General features: G+C 37.4%; 1 protein-coding gene across 6 annotated transcripts in view; it reads left to right on the top strand.

Annotated features, from left to right (window-relative positions):
- Positions 1 to 18,449, top strand: part of TENM1 (teneurin transmembrane protein 1) — a 794,330-nt gene that overhangs the window by 220,086 nt on the left and 555,795 nt on the right. For all 6 annotated transcript variants that reach the window (XM_032329990.1, XM_032329993.1, XM_032329991.1 and 3 more), the window contains one exon: positions 13,197 to 13,477. In XM_032329990.1, coding sequence (XP_032185881.1) covers positions 13,261 to 13,477 — 217 coding nt within the window. In that variant the 5' untranslated portion in view covers positions 13,197 to 13,260. The remainder of the gene's footprint in view (positions 1 to 13,196; positions 13,478 to 18,449) is intronic.

Raw genomic sequence — 18,449 nt, 5'->3', positions numbered from 1 at the left:
TTCCCTTTCTGTATTTTCATTGTTAGTGTATAAGAAAGCCACTGATTTCTGTACATTGACTTTGTATCCTGCCACGTTGCTGAATTGCTGTATGAGTTCTAGTAGTTTGGGGGTGGAGTTTTTTGGGTTTTCCATATAAAGAATCATGTCATCTGCGAAGACAGAGAGTTTGAATTCTTCACTGCCAATTTGGATACCTTTTATTTCTCTTTGTTGCCTGATTGCTCTTGCTAGGACTTCTAATACTATGTCGAACAAGAGTGGTGAGAGTGGGCATCCTTGTCATGTTCCTGATCTCAACGGGAAGGCTTTCAGCTTTTTCCCATTAAGGATGATATTTGCTGTGGGTCTTTCATAGATAGATTTTATGAAGTTCAGGAATGTTCCCTCTATCCCTATCCTTTGAATCGTTTTAATCAGGAACGGATGCTGTACCTTGTCAGATGCTTTTTCTGCATCAGTTGAAAGAACCATGTGGTTTTTCTCTCTTCGCTTATTAGTTTGTTCTATCACATTGATTGATTTGCGAATGTTGAACCATCCTTGTAGCCCAGGGATGAATCCCACCTGGTCATGGTGGATAATCTTTTAAATGTGCTGTTGGATCCTGTTTGCTAGGATCTTGTTGAGAATCTTAGCACCAAGGGCATAGACTCTTGAACTGGACTTTTTGGATTTGATGTCTGTCTCCACTAGCTGTGTGATCTGAAGAAAATTACTTACCTATTTCTGCCTGTTTCTTTTTCTACAAAATAAGGAAAACATATCTCATTATGAAATTTTTGAAGATTAAAAACAATCATGGATATAAATTTCTTTTAAAAAATATCTGGATTTTTTTTCTAGTCCTCCAACTTCTGATAATAATAATAATAGAAGAAGAAGAAGCATTATTATTTAAGCAAGCTGACCACTTAAACTTCTACTAGGACCTTTCCTCTGGTACTTGTTTTTTAAAACTGTTTTTTTAATCATATTATTTTCATGGGCTGCCGTGACCACCTTGTGAAAGTCATAGGATTAACGATATTAGGTATTTTTCCACTTTATAGTAAGAAGATGGTGCCATTCTACTTTGTCATAATGCGGGGTGTAGAACCTACATTTTGAAGCCCCTTCTAATATAGGCTGCTGCCTTTGGCATACCATAGTCCCCCCCGCCCATCCATGGTTTCACTTTCTGTGGCTTCATTACACATGGTAAACTGAGGTTTGGAAGCAGATGATCCTCCTGACATTTCTCAGAAAGTCAATAATAGTCTAACACCGTCACTAAGGCCTGTATCATTCCCCTCACTTCGTCTCATCCTGTAGGCACTTCATCATATCATATCGTCACAAGAAGAGTGAATGTACTACCATAAGGTATTTTGAGAGACTACATACATTCCCATAACTTTTATTATAACATATTACAATTGTTTTACTTTATTAGTTATTGTTGTTAATCTCTCATTGTGCCTATTTTAGACTTTCAGTTAAATTGTATCATAGCTATGTATGTATAGGAAAAAACTTAGTTTGTATAAGGTTTAGTACTATCCCTGCTTTCAGGCATTCACTGGGGATCTTGAAACATACACCCTGCAGGTAAGGTGGGACTATTGTAGTTAGCATTTTCCTAGAAGAACCAAATACTTGGTGCAAACGCCTGCAATCGTTATTAACCCCTGCATCCACCTCTATAATTAAATCACTAAAGGGTCTATATCTTTGTAGCATATGCAATGTTAATTTGATTAGCTCCACTTCCATCTAATATTTAACATAATTGAAAACAAGGTTCAAGTTAGGAAGCAGTGAAAATGCTTCTGCTTCCAATTGTTAAACATGAAATTTGAGAGACTTACTGAAAATGTATGATTTTCACTGAACTAAGGCAGAATGTGGATAGCAGTAGAGAGCTATGATTAATAATTGCTATCTGTGGGGCACCTGGGTGGCTCAGTGGGTTAAAGCCTCTGCCTTCGGCTCAGGTCATGATTCCAGGGTTCTGGGATCGAGCCCCGCATTGGGCTCTCTGCTCCTCAGGGAGCCTGCTTCCTCCTCTTTCTCTGCCCGCCTCTCTGTCTACTTGTGATCTCTGTCTGTCAAATAAATAAAATCTTTTAAAAAAAAATTGCTATCTGTAAGCTATGGAGGAAAGTGATCTCTCTGTTCAATACCATATTTAAAACCTATTACTTCTCAAGATACCATATTAAATTTGATGCTACATTTTAGATAAGTATGTTAATACTGAAATTACCACAAAATTTACAAAATCCCAATGGATTTCATTGTAAGAAAAATGAATTGAAAATGATTGTTTACTTGGTGAAATCAGCTATTGCTCTTCTCCAAAGAGTAAAAAAAGCTTTTATACATTGAGTTACCTTCAATTTTCTTGAAGATTATTCCTGTATTAAGTGTTTAGCTGATTTACATAATCCACCACAAAGGATATTGAAAAGTTATAAGAAAGATAATTTGAAATTACTTTAGGAAGTTGTTGGAGTTTGAAAAGACATGATGTGATGGAGGTAGATGTCACTGCCATTCAGATGTAGTATTATTTTCAAATTACTGAGGGATAGAGATGTGCTTTGTAGTTATACAGTTAAAAAAAAAATCTCTGCCTCAATTGGAAATAGCAACTGGAGATTCTGGGCCCTCATTTGGCATGCACTAAGCTGTTGCCATTTATCTACTGATATACTCAACATGGGCACCTAAGTGGTTCAGTCTTTTAAGTGTCTAATTCTTGACTTCCGCTCAGGTTATGATCTAAGGGTTGTGAGATTGAGACCTGCATGGAGCTCCGCGCTGGGCATTAAGCCTGTGTAAGATTCCCTCCTCCAGCCCCTCCCCTGCCAAACAAAAGCCAAAACAAACAAACAAACAAACAAAAAAAGAAATACCTACAAATCTTTAAAATCGGGATTTGTATAGTTCCAGTCCGCAAATCTTTGTCCACGTTCATGTAGGCTTGTGTGTGTGTGGTCTTTGGAAAGTTATGGAGTCCAGATTCCCTAAGCAGAATAGAGAATATTAAATGAGAGAAAATATTTCAAATAACTGGTTTAGAATTCTGGTTATTGGTTTTTCTTTCAAAACTATTTTCCAGGTTAGAGTTTCTTTGTAGAATCTGGTGACAGCACCAATTTTTCTATTTATAATTCTCTTTCTCCATTTGGCTCAAGTGATCTAGCATCAGTGTCCATAAAAATGTCCAAAAATAATGAGAAAAAATAAAGATACACGCAGCCAGAAAAAAAAATCAACATCTACAGGGAGAGATGTGAGATTAATTAATCACTCTTTAGTTGGGGAATTACAAGGCTTCCATTTTTCTCTTTCAAAATGGCCTGAAGAGTCTGCCCAGGCACTGTGAGGACACCCACTGCAGCTGTTCTCAGAACTGAGTCAAATCAGTTTTGGAGGAGTATTTTTCCAGGAGGGACCTTTCAGCCTTCCATTGTAACATTTAAAAAATGCTAATAGAACAGTTAGCTTAAACAAGCACATCCGAACCAATGCAGGAAACAAAATTTCATTTCAACTTTTGAGTGTTATCTGTTTGATATAATAGGATATGTATGTAGCACAAAAGCAGTCTACTTTGAAAGTCATCATTTCCTGGATAAGAAGCCCCATATGCAGTACATAAAATCCTCAGCCTATCTCCTGAAAAATGATTTATTTCTTTTTATTTACTAAAATATTACGGTTGTGACCATGAGATAGACACCAAAATACCTGGCCAATTCTGCAACAAAATGAAACTAGGCTTTAGGTTTTATGTACCTCTCTGGGCTCTCATCACACACAAATTGATTTTTTAAAAAAATTTATATATATATTAGAATTTAGCCAAACTATAGTTATTTAGTGAATAACTAAATGAAGTCAAACAGCTGCCGAGGAATTAGATACTAACAAATTGTTTTCAGAATAACTCTTGGTTTTACTAAGTTTATCATATTTTTCTGAAACAGGTGCTTTCTGTCCAGCCAGTGATCATGCTTTACTTTTAGTATAAAGTTCAGTCATCTAAAAAGGACCCCAAAAAGGGCAAACAATAAACTATGAAAGATAGTTTCAGCAAGTGTTATGGATAAAGGGCTTATTTACTTATTATATGCTACTGATATATTTTAATTAAAAAAAAAACACCTCAGTCAGGTCCTCAGTAGATAAATGTGCAAAAGCCATAAGTAGTTCACAAGAGAGGAATTAGACCTAGCAAATGCATGTCAAAAAAATTAGCCTCACTAATAATCCGGGAAATTAAAAACTAAAAGAAGATACCTTTAAATTTACTTATTTCAAATAGACCTTAAAAAATAATACTCAAGGTTGGCAAGGGTACAATGAAAGGAGAGTATTGCTAATGGCAGTGTAAATCATTACAATCCCCCAAAGCCACAAATATGTTCAAACCTTTTGGCTTATTAATTCAACTTCTTGGAATTTACCCTAAGGAAATAATAAAAAATGTTGAAGACATGCGTGTTATCTTCAAATGACTCCAGTTAGAATATTTATAAATGGGGAGAGAAAATGTAGAGACCCAACAATAGGGGAATGGGTATGCAAATTATGGTACATCCACTTTACATTGCTATTAAAAATGACAGTTACAGAAATTTTGTAGAAAAAGGCAAAGATATCTAGACTGAAGGAAGCAACATGAAAAAAACGTATTTGTGTATTATGACTGGAAGGAAATGGACCAGAATGACAGCAGGTAGGATAAATGGGGCAGATTTCTCTCTCAGTCTTTGAAAGAGTCAAGTGATTATCTTGCTTTTACAGTTTTGTTTGTTCCCCACAATTCACTATTTGTGTGTTCCCTTAAGAAAAACAAAGGTGGGAGAAAAATCAGACAAAAGTTCACGTTCCATTTAAGAGCTTCCTAAGTCCAGTCTTTTCTTTCTTTCTTTTTATTTAATTGAAGTGTTGTTGATACGTTTTATTAGTTTCAGGTGTACAATATAGTGATTTGACATTTATGTACATTATGTAGTGTTTACCATGTTAAGTGTAGTTACCATCTGTCACCATACAAAGTTATTATAATATTATTGGCTATAGCCCCTATGCTGTACTTTATATCCCCATGACATATTTATTTATTTTTATTTTTTTTAAAGATTTTTATTTTATTTATTTAACAGAGAGAGAGATCACAAGTAGGCAGAGAGGCAGGCAGAGAGGGAGAGGGAAGCAGGCTCCCTGCTGAGCAGAGAGCCCAATGCGGAGCTTGATCTCAGGACCCTGAGATCATGACCTGAGCTGAAGACAGAGGCTTTAACACACTGAGCCACCCAGGCGCCCGACATATTCATTTTATAACTGGAAGTTTGTACATCTTAATCCCCTTCACCTATTTAACCTGTCTTCCTATCCCCCTTCCCTCTGGCAAGTGCCTGTTCTCTGTATTTGTGAATCTGTTTCTGTTTTGTTTTGCCTTTTGTTTTGTTATTTAGATTACACATAGAAGTGAAATCATACGGTATTTGTCTTTTTTTGATCTGACTTATTTCACTTAGTTATAATACCTTCTAGTTCCATCCATGCTGTCATGAATGATAAGATTTTATTTTTTTTATGGCTGAGTAATATCCCGCCTCTTGTGTGTGTGTGTGTGTGTGTGTGTGTGTGTGTGTGTACATGTACCACATCTTTATCCATTCATCTATCAATGAACATTTAGGTTGCTTCCATGTCCTGGCTGTTACAGATAATACTACAATAAACAGAGGAGCCTGTATCTTTTTGAATAAGTGTTTTTGTTTTCTTTGGATAAATACCCAGAAGCAGGATCGTTGGATCATACCGTATTTCTGTTGTTAATATTTTTGAGGGACCTCCATGCTGTTTTCCATAGTGGCCGTACAAATTTACATTCTCCTCAATAAGGCATGTGCTCCCCTTTCTCCACATTCCTCACCAACATCTGCTGTTAGTCCAGTATTTTGTGAATGAGTCAATCTGGATTAATGTAAAAGGTCCTCAATGAAGAAAAATTAGTATAATAATCCCAAGGAGTACTATCCCCCTTTGCTAGCTATTCTCCAGGTGCTAGGTGGCCTCACTTTGTCTGTCTGCTATGTTCTGAAAAAGTCCTGTTCTCTTTGAACAATGTCCAATATATTTTTTAATTTCTTCTGGAGTAGAGTGTGTCGTTTTGGTGAAGGCTCCAATGCGTGAACAGTTGCTATAACTAGGACAAGCCAGTTTTCCATTTTGAGAGGGTATATATATGATTATTAATAAGAAATGGAAAGAAAATAACAGAGGAACAGGAAGGGAAGTTATCCCAAGTACATAAATATATACAGATCAATGAATTCAAAAGTAATATTTTAGTTAAAATACGCCATAATAGATTGGAATGTGTGTGAAGGGTTGGGAAGAGGGAGAGGAAAGGAACAAAAGTGAGGAGGGGAAGGGGACTGATAAATAATGTAGACTTGGCTTGGAATAAACCCACCATCTTTTTCTAGTTCTTTTTAAACTTTTTATTTAAATTCCAGCTGGTTAACATAGAGTATAATACTAGTTTGGGGTATACACTTATAGTGATTCAACATATCCATACATGACCCAGTGTTCGTCCCAACAGATGCACTCCTTAAGCCCCATCCCCTATTTCTCCCATGTCCCCACCCACACTCCTCTAGTAACCATCAGTTTGTTTTCTATGTTTAAGAATCTGTCACTTATTTGTGGAGCATAACAAATAGCATGGAGGACATGGGGAGATAGAGAGGAGAAGGGAGTTGGGGGAAATTGGAAGGGGAGGTGAACCATGAGAGACTATGGACTCTGAAAAACAATCTGAGGGGTTTGAAGGGGCGGGTGGGTGGGAGGTCGGGGTACCAGGTGGTGGGTATTATAGAGGGCACGGATTGCATGGAGCACTGGGTGTGGTGCAAAAATAATGAATACTGTTATGCCGAAAATAAATAAAAAATAAATTTAAAAAAAAAAAAGGAATCTGTTTCTTGGGGCACCTGGGTGGCTCAGTCTGTAAAGTGTCTGCCTTCAGTTCAGGTCATGGCCTCAGGGTGGTGGGATCGAACCCGGAGGCCCATACTCAGCAGAGAGTCTGCTTGAGATTCTTTCTCCTTCTGCACCTCCCACTGTGCGCGTGCTCTCTCTCTCTCTCAAATAAATAAAATCTCAAAAAAAAAAAAAAAAGGATTTTGTTGGGCCTCCTGTGTGGCTCAGTGGGTTAAAGCCTCTGCCTTTGGCTCAGGTCATGATCTCAGGGTCCTGGGATCAAGCCTGGGATCAGCAGGGAGCCTGCTTCCCTTCCTCTCTCTCTGCCTGCTTCTCTACCTACTTCTGATCTCTCTTTCTCTCTGTCAAATAAATAAATAAAGACTTTTAAAAAATGATTTTGTTCTATTGCTTTATCTCTCTCTTCCTTTGTTTTTTTTGTTTGTTTCTTAAATTCTATGTAGGAGTAAAATCAAATGGACTTGGGTCTTTCTCTGACTGACTGATTTCACTTAGCATAAACACACCATTTTTTTTTTTTTGAGAATCAGTCTAAGCTTCCCTTCAATTTCATATACAATCGTGAGATTTTAGAGCTAGAAGAACTCTTTGAAATAATTTGATCTCCTTCTTACATTTAGAAAAACTAGAGGTCCTAAGAGAGAGGAGGTGATATACCTTAGGTCACTGTGCCAAGTGTCTTCTGATTGACAATGTGAAGTAGCGATTAAGAGTATGGCCTTTGGAGCATATTGTATAAATTGAGATCTTGGCTCTGCAATTTACTGGGTATGTGACCTTGGTCTAGTCACTTAACTGCTCTGTTCCTTGATTTTCTTTATCTATAAAATGTACCTACTTCATCAGACACAGTAAGAATTAAAGGAGTTAATGTGCAAAAAGCATTTAGAACAGTTCCTGGTGGGCCTGCTACATGAGACCTGCCACCTGAGTTAGCTGCTGCTGCTGTTACGGTGCTGATTCTGCCATTCCAAGGCCAATGATTTTCACTACCAAGTTGTCTTTTCATAGACTTATGGTGACTAAAGAAACATGTACCTCCCTGGGTCTTTTCCAAAGTCACCTTGGAGTTTATCTTAGTAGCAAGTAGCAAGTAGAAAACACAAAGGTAAACCACAGGTAGTGACATTTGAATTTATACTGTGTGACCTATCTGACTGTATCTTTTGCAGTAGAGAAGATAATTGGCTCTGATTTTCACGGTTTCATACTAGCAGCATGTATTTTACCTACACAGTTCCTTTTTGTAAAGTTTATCATTATCAAAATAATAGAGAAATAAGAAAAATTGTTTTGCTGTGAACAGCATTTGTGTACATTTGGTTTTTCTATGAGTTGATAGTGTGCTCATCATGTCTAAAGAATGTATGCTAGTCAGCGGACCTCTAGGATGCCTTGTTGAGCACTGAATGAAGAAGTCAATAACGCACATATGAGCCTGTCCTTAACCTTAGAGTATTTAGAACAGCATCTTTTCAGAATTATTGTGCTTTCAAACTCTGTTAGATTTAAAGTATTAATCTTTCTCTTAATGTTGTCCAATTTATTTTATTTCCAAAAAGTGAACCATTTGTGAGTGAAGTCAAGCTCTGCCTCACAGCACTTTAGTAAATATCATAGTTTCCAAGCTCTAGGCACGAAGTAGGGTACCACCATATCATGTGCCTAAAGAGAGCTGGAATGTCTCTTCTGCTGTCTGGGCCCACTGACACAAACATTAAGACAGGAAGTCATGGTTGAAATAGGTTAGGGAGCAGGGAAGGATTATTTTCTCTTGGTTTATACCAATTTGTGGTTTAAAGGAAGATTGCTTCCAAGAACCCTCAATAACCTTGAATAGATGTGACATTAGTAGCTGATTCATAGCTGTGAATAGCTGTGATTAGAACTCCAAGAATGGTTCAAAATGGATATAGGAATATTCCTCTCCCTCTCTCTCTCTTTCTCCCTTCTGCAACCCCCCCAGGAGTTTTCAAGTTGCAAATAAACATACTGAGGGGAAAGAGAATGTCTGCATTTCATACATAAAAATAAGGGTGATTTTAACATCATAAATCATAGTTGCCAGAACACAACATTAGGCATTAGAAGTGAGATGTTTTTCATTTTTAAATTTAACTTGTTAGGTTTGAATGGTGTTAAGATATATGTAAATTCATAACCAACTGAGGCTTAAGAAGGAATGTTATTTTGACCATACCTCTGCTATGTTAATCCCAATCAGAGTGAACCAAACTTGATTGAAAGAACAAGTGAGAGATGGGAGAGAAAATTTTATATATATATATATATATATATATATATATAGTATATATTAAAATAACTTAATAAAATGCTTTCTGTTACTATATATATAAAATATATATATACAAATATATATAGTAACAGAAAGCATTTTATTAAGTTATTTTTAATATATACTTTATATATATATATAGTAACAGAAAGCATTTTATTAAGTTATTTTTAATTAAGGTTCTTGATTGATATTTTGTTTTTAAGATTTTATTTATTTATTTGACAGAGAGAGAGAGGGGATACAGCAGGGGGAGTGGGGGAAGGAGAAGCAGACTTCCTACTGAGTAGGGAGCCTGATGTGGGGCTATCCCAGGACCCTGGGATCATGACCTGAGCCAAAGGCAGATGCTTAACTGAGTGAACCACCTAGTGCCCCAAAAGAACTGATTTTATTTTTATTTATTTTTTAAAGATTTTATTTCTTTATTCATCAGAGAGAGAGAGCACAAGCAGGGTGGGAGCAGCAGGCAGAGGGAGAAGCAGTCTCCCTGCTGAGCAGGGAGTCTAATGTGGGACTGGATCCCAGGACTCCGGGATCATGACTTGAGCCAAAAGCAGACACTTAATGACTGAGCCACCTAGGCGCCCCTCTTGATTGGTATTTTTGCATCATTCATGTCCTTATGTGGAAAATAGCTCTCCACCCCTACTTGGTAAACTTTCATTCTTTAATGAATGAAAACTCCTACATGTTGGCTCAAGTGAAACTAGATTAATTTTACTGAAGCCTCCTTTTCTGGGTGGAAGTCCAATTCTCTGCTGCTAAGATTACTTTTCTGGAAGTCTGCTATTGATAGGTTTCTCACTTTGCACTATTTGTAGTAAAGTCAGGGTCTAAAATCCAGCCAGCTGTCCACCTTATGATGCACATACTATGGGAACTTAAGGAGAGAGGGATTAAAATTGGCCTTCATCACGTAGATGCCCAATAGAATTTCAGTGATTGTTATGTTGGCATTAGTGATGAACAGACAAGCTGAATCAAGTCCAGTCTTTTCCAATATCCTCACCTTTAGTGCTTAAACACTGCTTTGTCTTTGTTTATGAGTCCTTTCATTTGGCTTGATAGTGGAGTTGTTTATCACTAGCATTGGACTGTGAATTCCTTGGGGACGGAGAGAATGACCTATACATTTCCACATTCTCTCTAGCCCCTCTTGTGAATGCTGGGCCACAATGTATTCGGTTCATTCAGCAAGTATTGATCAAAGAAGCATAAGACTCAGATTCTGCCTTCATGTAGTCTACTACATGCCAGACATTGTGCTTGTTTGGGGGATATAACAGTGAATAGAAAAGATAAAAACACTTAATGGAGCTTACATTTTAGTAGGGGAGAGACAGATGACAGACAATAAACAAATAAGCAAAATATATAGTATGTCATTTGGTGATAAGTGCTACAAAAGATAGGAAGGAGGATGAGAGGTGACCCCTTTTTAGTGGTTTACAACGGGGTGTTGCAAAGGCCCTGAGGTGGAAACACACCTGAGATTTTCAGAAACCGTGAGAAGGCTGATGCACCTAAAGGGCATGAGATAGGTGGAAATACTGGAGATGAGATTAGAGAGGTTAGGGTAGATCAAGGTGAACCTTGTGGGGATCTTGTTGGTCATTGTAAGGATTTTGGCTTTTCTGTTGAAAGAAATGAGACACTAGTGTTGCTTCTGAGCAAAGGAGAGACATGACATGACTTAGATTTTAAAAGCTTCATTCTGGCTGTAGTGTGGGGAATGTGCTATAACGAGAGCAGTGGTAGAAGCAGCACATCAGTTAAGCTCTTGCAGTAATCCAGGTGGGAGATGATGGTGTGAACAAAATGGGAGTGGGGAAGTGGAGAGGTGTCATTGGATTCTGGATATATTTCAGAGGTAGCACCAACAGAATTTACTAATAGATTATATGTGTGTGGCAGGAGCAAATGGAAGAGAGGAGCTGCCATTTACCTTTTACCAAGATGGGGAAGACCATGGGAGGAGCAGGTTTGGCAAGCCATGGGAATTGGGACATCAGTTTTGAACATAGTAAGTTTGAGAAGCCAGGTAGAGATACTGAGTGGGTGGTGGGATATTCACTTCTGTGGCTCAGAGGAGAGATTATGCTGAAGCTATCAGTTGGAGAGTGTATAGACAGTGTGTTTTATGAGATGACGTGAGATTAGATTGTTGCCAAATCATCAGTATATATTCACTTACAATACTTGATTTGCTTTCTCCAACTATGTTCATCTCTGGTATTAAGTGATACCGAACTCGCTGTTTCTGTAGACCATTTATGGAACTTGTAGGATAGGTGTTAGTTTCTACTATGTGTGTGCCTAGAGTAGTGTTAAGTGGTATGGGGGCTGCAAAGAAGCATAAGACTCAGACTCTGCCTTCAAGGACCTTATCATTCACTTAGAAAAGTAATACTTCGATTCATGAAACTGTTCAGACTACAAAGGATTAGGTACCACTGAATGCCTATCAGTCAATGCATAAGCTTTATTGAGTAATTTCTGTATTCTCTGTGTTTGCTATACACACAAGAGAAATTCCAAAAAACGAGATTCTGCACATGATTTAGGAACCACAGTCTAGATGTCTGTAGATTTCATTGAAAATACCTGTGGCTATGGGATGCTTGGGTGGCTCAGGCGGTTAAGCAGCTGCCTTTGGTTTGGGTCATGATCCTGGAGTCCCAGGATCAAGTCCCACATCGGGCTCCCTGCTCAGATGGAAGTCTGCTTCTCCCTCTGAACTTCTCCCCTTCATGCTCTCTCTCTCTCTCTTTCTCAAATAAATAAAATCTTAAAAAAAAAATACCCGTGGTAAAGAACTTAAGAAAAATAAAGGAGTCCATTTCACTGCAAAGTAAAATCATAAAGTTATTTAGGTTTGAACTAGATTTTTTTAACATTGCACAGAAAAGGACCAAGTTGCAGAGTTGCAGCATTTGATGAAAATGATAAAATAATGTAAGGAATGAAAATAAGTAAATTTTTACAGGGCTTTAAGCTTTTCGGAGGACTTGGACATCTCAAATGGCATTTGACATTCTCAAACCTGCTCAAACCTCTCTGTGGTAAGGCAGAAAATGCCTCTACTTGCCCTAAGAGCCTTAGTGACTTCAAGCTCAGCATTCTGTGGGGGAAAGCGGGGTCTCTCAGTGATTTATCATGAAGCTTTAAAATTTCTATCTCTAAACCCAATTCTTATACCAGTATAATCGCCAGAAGTGTTGTTTACATCCTCTTGGAACTATGAAGAGCAAAAATTTACCGCCACCTAACTCATTAAAAATTCTCTGCAAGCCCAAGGCTCAAAAGCCACAATATGGACACGAAGAGCTCAGTCCCCCTCAAGGACACTTTATTTCATGAGCCTCCCTCATTCACGATTCTTCCCTTCTTTAAAACCCCTTTCTTAAATGCAGTATTAAACCGGAGGCAAGACTGTGGGGTTTTTTTTTTTTTTTTCTGAATGTCGTTCTCTTACCAGTTTTCAATTCAAATGTGGGATCTGCTAGGTTAGTATTTGTACTCCTGGCCACTTTCAAATCTTAGAATTTTTTTTAATATAACCACTGACATTATCATTAAGAACACGCACACAACTTAGAAAATGTTGTCCTTTATTTGCATTCCAATACAAATAATTTTGAAGGTTGTCTCTCTTCTACCTCAAGTATTTTCTGATGCTGCAACCTCCAGTTTAATCCTAAATGCTTGCCAATGTGTGTATGTAACACAGAGTGTTATTATTGCCTCAGGCTAGCTTCATGTCATCTAGTTTGTCTTTTGCTTCACTCCTTTGATAGTATTATCAGAACCAATTGTGAATCTGCCAGATGCATTTCCTCTCAAAAGGACAAATCTAAGAAGGCTTGTGTTTTTCCCTCTCTTCCAGGACTGCTTACATTAAAGGAGTTCCTCTTCCTTCATTTCATGAAATTGAGCTTGCTTAATCAGACATGGAGCAAACAGACTGCAAACCCTACCAGCCTCTCTCAAAAGTCAAACATGAAATGGATCTAGCTTATACCAGTTCTTCTGATGAAAGTGAAGATGGACGAAAACCAAGACAGTCGTACAACTCCAGAGAAACTCTGCATGAGTATAACCAAGAGCTGAGGATGAATTACAATAGCCAGAGCAGGAAGAGGAAAGAAGTGGAGAAATCTACTCAAGGTATGTTTTTACTGGATTTTTAGAACTAATAGTATTCCTCAGTAGGGAATGCTTGTGTGTGTAAACTTATGTTTCAAAAACAAATTTGCTGATGTTAACTGCTTAATAATGCTCACTGCTTACATACGCTTAGTGAATCTGTTCATATGCCAGTCCAGCCGAGGTTGTAGGTTACATGTGCTTTTTATGGATTATGCATGAATTTAGATGCAACAATCCTCTTATCAGAGCATACAAAAGTTGTCTAATCCTACAAATAGCCATTTACAGACTGAAGGATAAATAATTTATAGTAAGATGAAAAATAAACAGCTAAGTGCTTTTCAAGCCATTGCCTATATGGGACAAAAGTCCCAATAAATATTTGGCTTCTAAAAGAGCTTTAGAAAGGTTAGTGGAGACCACCAAAGGCCTGGAAAGTCTGTCATCAAAATGTGGACACTTTGTGCAACACAGTCTTAAGGGAAAACACGAATTTGTTGGAATCCTTCCTACCATGGCCGGTATGTAGAGCAGATCCTTTGGACAACTTTGGTTTCTCAGTTAGGAATTGAGAAGACAGTTTTTAATAAATAGAATACCGGTAGATAGAAATATGATTGCCATATTCTTTTTGATTGATAGTTAAGCAGTGGTAGATGCTCTTAACTACACAAAAGAAAAGACACTGACCAGTAAAGGTTAATATATATTTTTTAAAGAATACATCAGTGCTAAAATGAAAAAAAATAAGATTTGATTATTTAGATCAGTGGTTCTAAACTTAGGGACCCTGGAGCAGCAACAGTGGCATCACACGTAGGACTTGCTAGTGATGCAAATTCTCAGGCTCCACTGCAAACCTACTGAGTCAGAAACACTGAGGGGGAAACCCAGCAATCTATGGTTTAACAAGCCCTCCAGGGGATTCTGATGGCAACTCAAGTTTAAGGACCACTGCTCCATCCCTTTTTAAAAAAAAAAAAAAATTAGAGATTTTGTTTATTTACTTGACAGAGAGATAGGGAACGTAAGCAGGGGAACACAAGTGAGAAGGAGAAGCAGGCTTCTTGCTAAACAGGGTGCCCAATGCAGAGTATGCAAGCTCAATCCCAAGACCCTAGGATAATGACCTGAGCTTAAGGCACATGCTTAACGACTGAGTTACCTAGGAGCCCCTGCCCCATCCCTTTGACATCTCTTTTACTCAGAGAGCCTCAAAGATCACATCTAGTTGGATGACTTCCAAGTATTTATCTTCAGCTCCATCATTTTTCCCAAACTCTAGCCCTACATTTTCAGTTATCTGCTAGGCATTATCGAATGAATGGACACCTCCACTGACAGCTCTAAATTAATATATCTAAAATGGCAGCAGTCATCTTAACATCTCTAATTGCATCCCTTTTCTTTCCATCACAGCATTTGTTAATGATGCTCCCATTCTCCCCAGCCATCTATGTATACTTTCTGTACCTAATCAACTGCCTCTTCCAGCAGATTTAATTTCTACTTGTCTCAAATCCATCTTCTTTCCATTAGCATTATCACTGCTCTCATTTTCTTTTGCCTAAACTCTTTTTTTTTTCCTAACTGATCTCCTTGGACCTTACCTCATCCCTTCAGTCTTTTTGCCATGCCATCATCTTTCTGTTGGAATGCCCTTCTCCTCCATCTCCCTTTCTCCATATTCAACCATCTTCAAGGCCTAGTTTCCCAGCAACTTTGCCACAGAGCCTTTGTTGCACTGTCATCCTCTTTGTGCCCATTTCTGATTTTTATTATTTTTGTATATACTTGTCTAGAATGTACACTCAGTGAAGATGCAGATCATTATTTATTTACTGATTTCTATTTTTCTATAATACTTTGCATATAATCTGTGCTCTATAATTTTTAATTCAAGGAATAAGTTGTTATCAACCAAAACACAAGTACTTACCATACATTGAAACCTGCTTTTTAAATACTGACATTGACACAGGTTACTTTTTTTTTTAAAGAGTAATCCATGCTGAGATGAAAAAAAATTCATTTGATTATCTAGATCAGCGGTTGTCAAAATGTGAGGCCTAGACCAGCAGCAACAGCATCACCCATGAACTTTTTAGAAGGGCAAATTCTCAGCCATTGCCCTGGACCATGTAAAATGCAGTTATTATAAATGAAAACTATTGTACTCTAATTAGTTTTAGAATCTTACATTAGAGGAATTTTAAATTGAGTCAAAGACTTTATATATTCATACTAACATTAAATATAGCTTAAATGTTTATGATATTAGCTATATTACACATTTTTAGCTCTTATCATAATTAATAAAAGTTTCATATTTGTCTTTTCAAGTAATTCATTTTAATCTTTCCTATTTGTTCTGCTAATGACTGTAAATTTGTTATAAAATATTTTTATTCTTCTATTTTTGGCTCTTTTATGCCTTAATAAATGGACAGTTCCCATTAAAATATTTTTCTATAAGTTTGTTTTTACAGAATATGAACTTGCAATTGTGAGTTATGGGTTATGGGAATGAAGTGTAGAGTGCTTGACCTCATATGTTGTGAGTTTAAATGAGAATTCACGTCTAGTGGCAGTTTGTTCTAAAAATATAAGCAATTTTGTACTGAGTCAGTGTAAAGAGCCTCTAGCCAGCCTCATATTTTGTCTCTGCATTGTGATCAAAATAAATTTTGAGAAGACGGAAGTTTGTTTTCTATGATGCCGTCCTAACTTTTTTTCAGTGACCTATTAGTATTCAATAAGCTTTTACTTAGCACTTGCGATGTGTCAGACCTTCAGTCAGTGCTAGGGTTGGAGATGACTCCAGTAGTTTCTGCTTGCAGGAAACCATACACCATAATGTGGTGGAGAAAATAGATATCAAACACATCACTGCAATTGAATGTAGTAAGTACTTTTATAAATAAAGTGATATGGAAATACACAGGGAATTGGGGTCCATAGAAATGTAATATTTGATCTAGGTCTTAAAATTTGAATATGATCTTACTTGGAAAAGGATATTCCAAGAGAGTAGATCAGCAGGTGCCGAAGAATAAAGCTGTGAAAAGGCCTGGGATGGTGAAAATCTCAGTGTGGCTAAGAGTAAGGTATACTGGAGCTAGATCAAAAAAGGTATTGCATGCCCAATTTAGGAGTTCTTTTTTTTCCCTTGATGTATCAAAAACCACAGCTTTTAAGTGATGGAGAATTTCATGTTGAGTATGATTTTTAGGATGAGAGTGTAGGAGAGAATTATGGATATATAAGTAGCAGTATAACAGATTGATTGCAGGTGGGAAAAATTGGATGCAGAGAGGCAATCTATGAAGCTACTGAATTAGCCCAGGCTAAGAATGGTAATGACGGTATAAACTCTGGCTATCTCAGAAGAGGTAAAGAAACATAGTACAGAGATGTCAGTGTGGAGGAATTGATAGGAGTTGGTAATCGATTAGTTGTTGAGGTTGAAAGAGATAACAGAGGAAAGGACACCTCGATTTCAAGTTTGGGACACTGGGAAGATGACGCTCCATTTACTAAGAGAAGGAAAATAGGAAGGAGGGTAGGTTTAGAAGGGAAAAGAATGAATTTCTTTCTGGACGTGTTTATGTGTAAGATGCTTGGGTGACATCCCAGTTGATTTTCCTATCAGGCACTTGGAAATGCATGTCTAGAATTCAGGAACAATCTGGACTGTTGATATAAGTAGATTTGAGTTCTTTAGTATCTTACAGTAGGAAATGCCTGGGGTGGATGATATCACCCAGGGAGAATGTGCAGAGTGAGACTAGAAAAAGACCAAGGACAAAAACCTGAATCTATTATCCGTGAACTTACATAAATACATTTTCAACCTATTTAAATTTTTAGCTAGCACTATCCTTTGGTGCACTGACTTATATATACTCAAGTATAAAGATCCAGGAGGTGAAAGTCCAGAAACTTGGGATATTATCAGTCACTGACTCGCTGATCTTTACAGATATCTAAGGGAAAAATAAGGTTTTTTAGGGGGGAGAGAAATGAATTATTTCTCATTAGGCAAAACCGTGAACCCAATTATCATCTTCTTTGTTGAGGTCTGAAATCTACTTTGTTGTCTTATTCCATGTATTACTACCCATGAGCAAAAGAAAATATTAATAACTTTCACATATTTATGTGGTGGTAGTACTTTGTATTAACCTAGAATTGTCATTATCTTTGAGGAATAAAATTCTCAGAAAATTGCTAAGTCAGGAAGGAAGAAAACAAATATAATCGGGCACCTGGCATAGTGGCAGACACTCTGCTAGATGCCTTTCAGGCTTATGAGCTATGCTGCCTTAAGCAAGTTACTTCGGCTCTCTGAGCCTGTTTTTCATCTGCAGAATTGACTTCATTATCATCATTAACAACACCATAATCACAGTGTTAAGAATAAAAATAATAATAAAAATAAATCTTGACAAGTACCTACTCTGTTTCAGGACTCTGCTAGGTACTCTACATTCGCTCCTTAAACACCTTATGAAATATGACTTATTATCTCCAGTTTACAGATAAGGTAACTGAGGCTTAGTGAGAAATAACAGGTCAATTTCTGCAGCTAAAAACTGGTAAGAGTTGGACTGGAAGTCAAGTCTTGGGCTCTGAAGTTCCTATCACTCACTACACTATATTCCTTCCATACCTACCTCATGAGGATATGATAAGTATCAATTATGATTGTAGGTGTGAAAATGGTTAGGAACTCCACAAACATTAATTTCCCTTCACTTCCTTCCCCGACAACCTTGCCAGCCTCTTTTTGTTTCAGTCACTAAGGGTTTACAAAGAGGTTTAACAAGACTTTTTATTCTGTTGATCTTAAGAAAAGGGCAGATGATGTGCTAATTTATTAAAGATTTTATTTATTTGTTTATTTGACAGACAGAGATGACAAGTAGGCAGAGAGGCAGGCAGAGAGAGAGAGATAGGAGGCAGCAGGATCCCCGCTGAGCAGAGAGCC

Source organism: Mustela erminea, chromosome X (genome assembly GCF_009829155.1).
Source record: "Mustela erminea isolate mMusErm1 chromosome X, mMusErm1.Pri, whole genome shotgun sequence".
Classification (NCBI taxonomy): Eukaryota; Metazoa; Chordata; class Mammalia; order Carnivora; family Mustelidae; genus Mustela; species Mustela erminea.
This window is presented reverse-complemented; position numbering and strand designations above follow the sequence as displayed.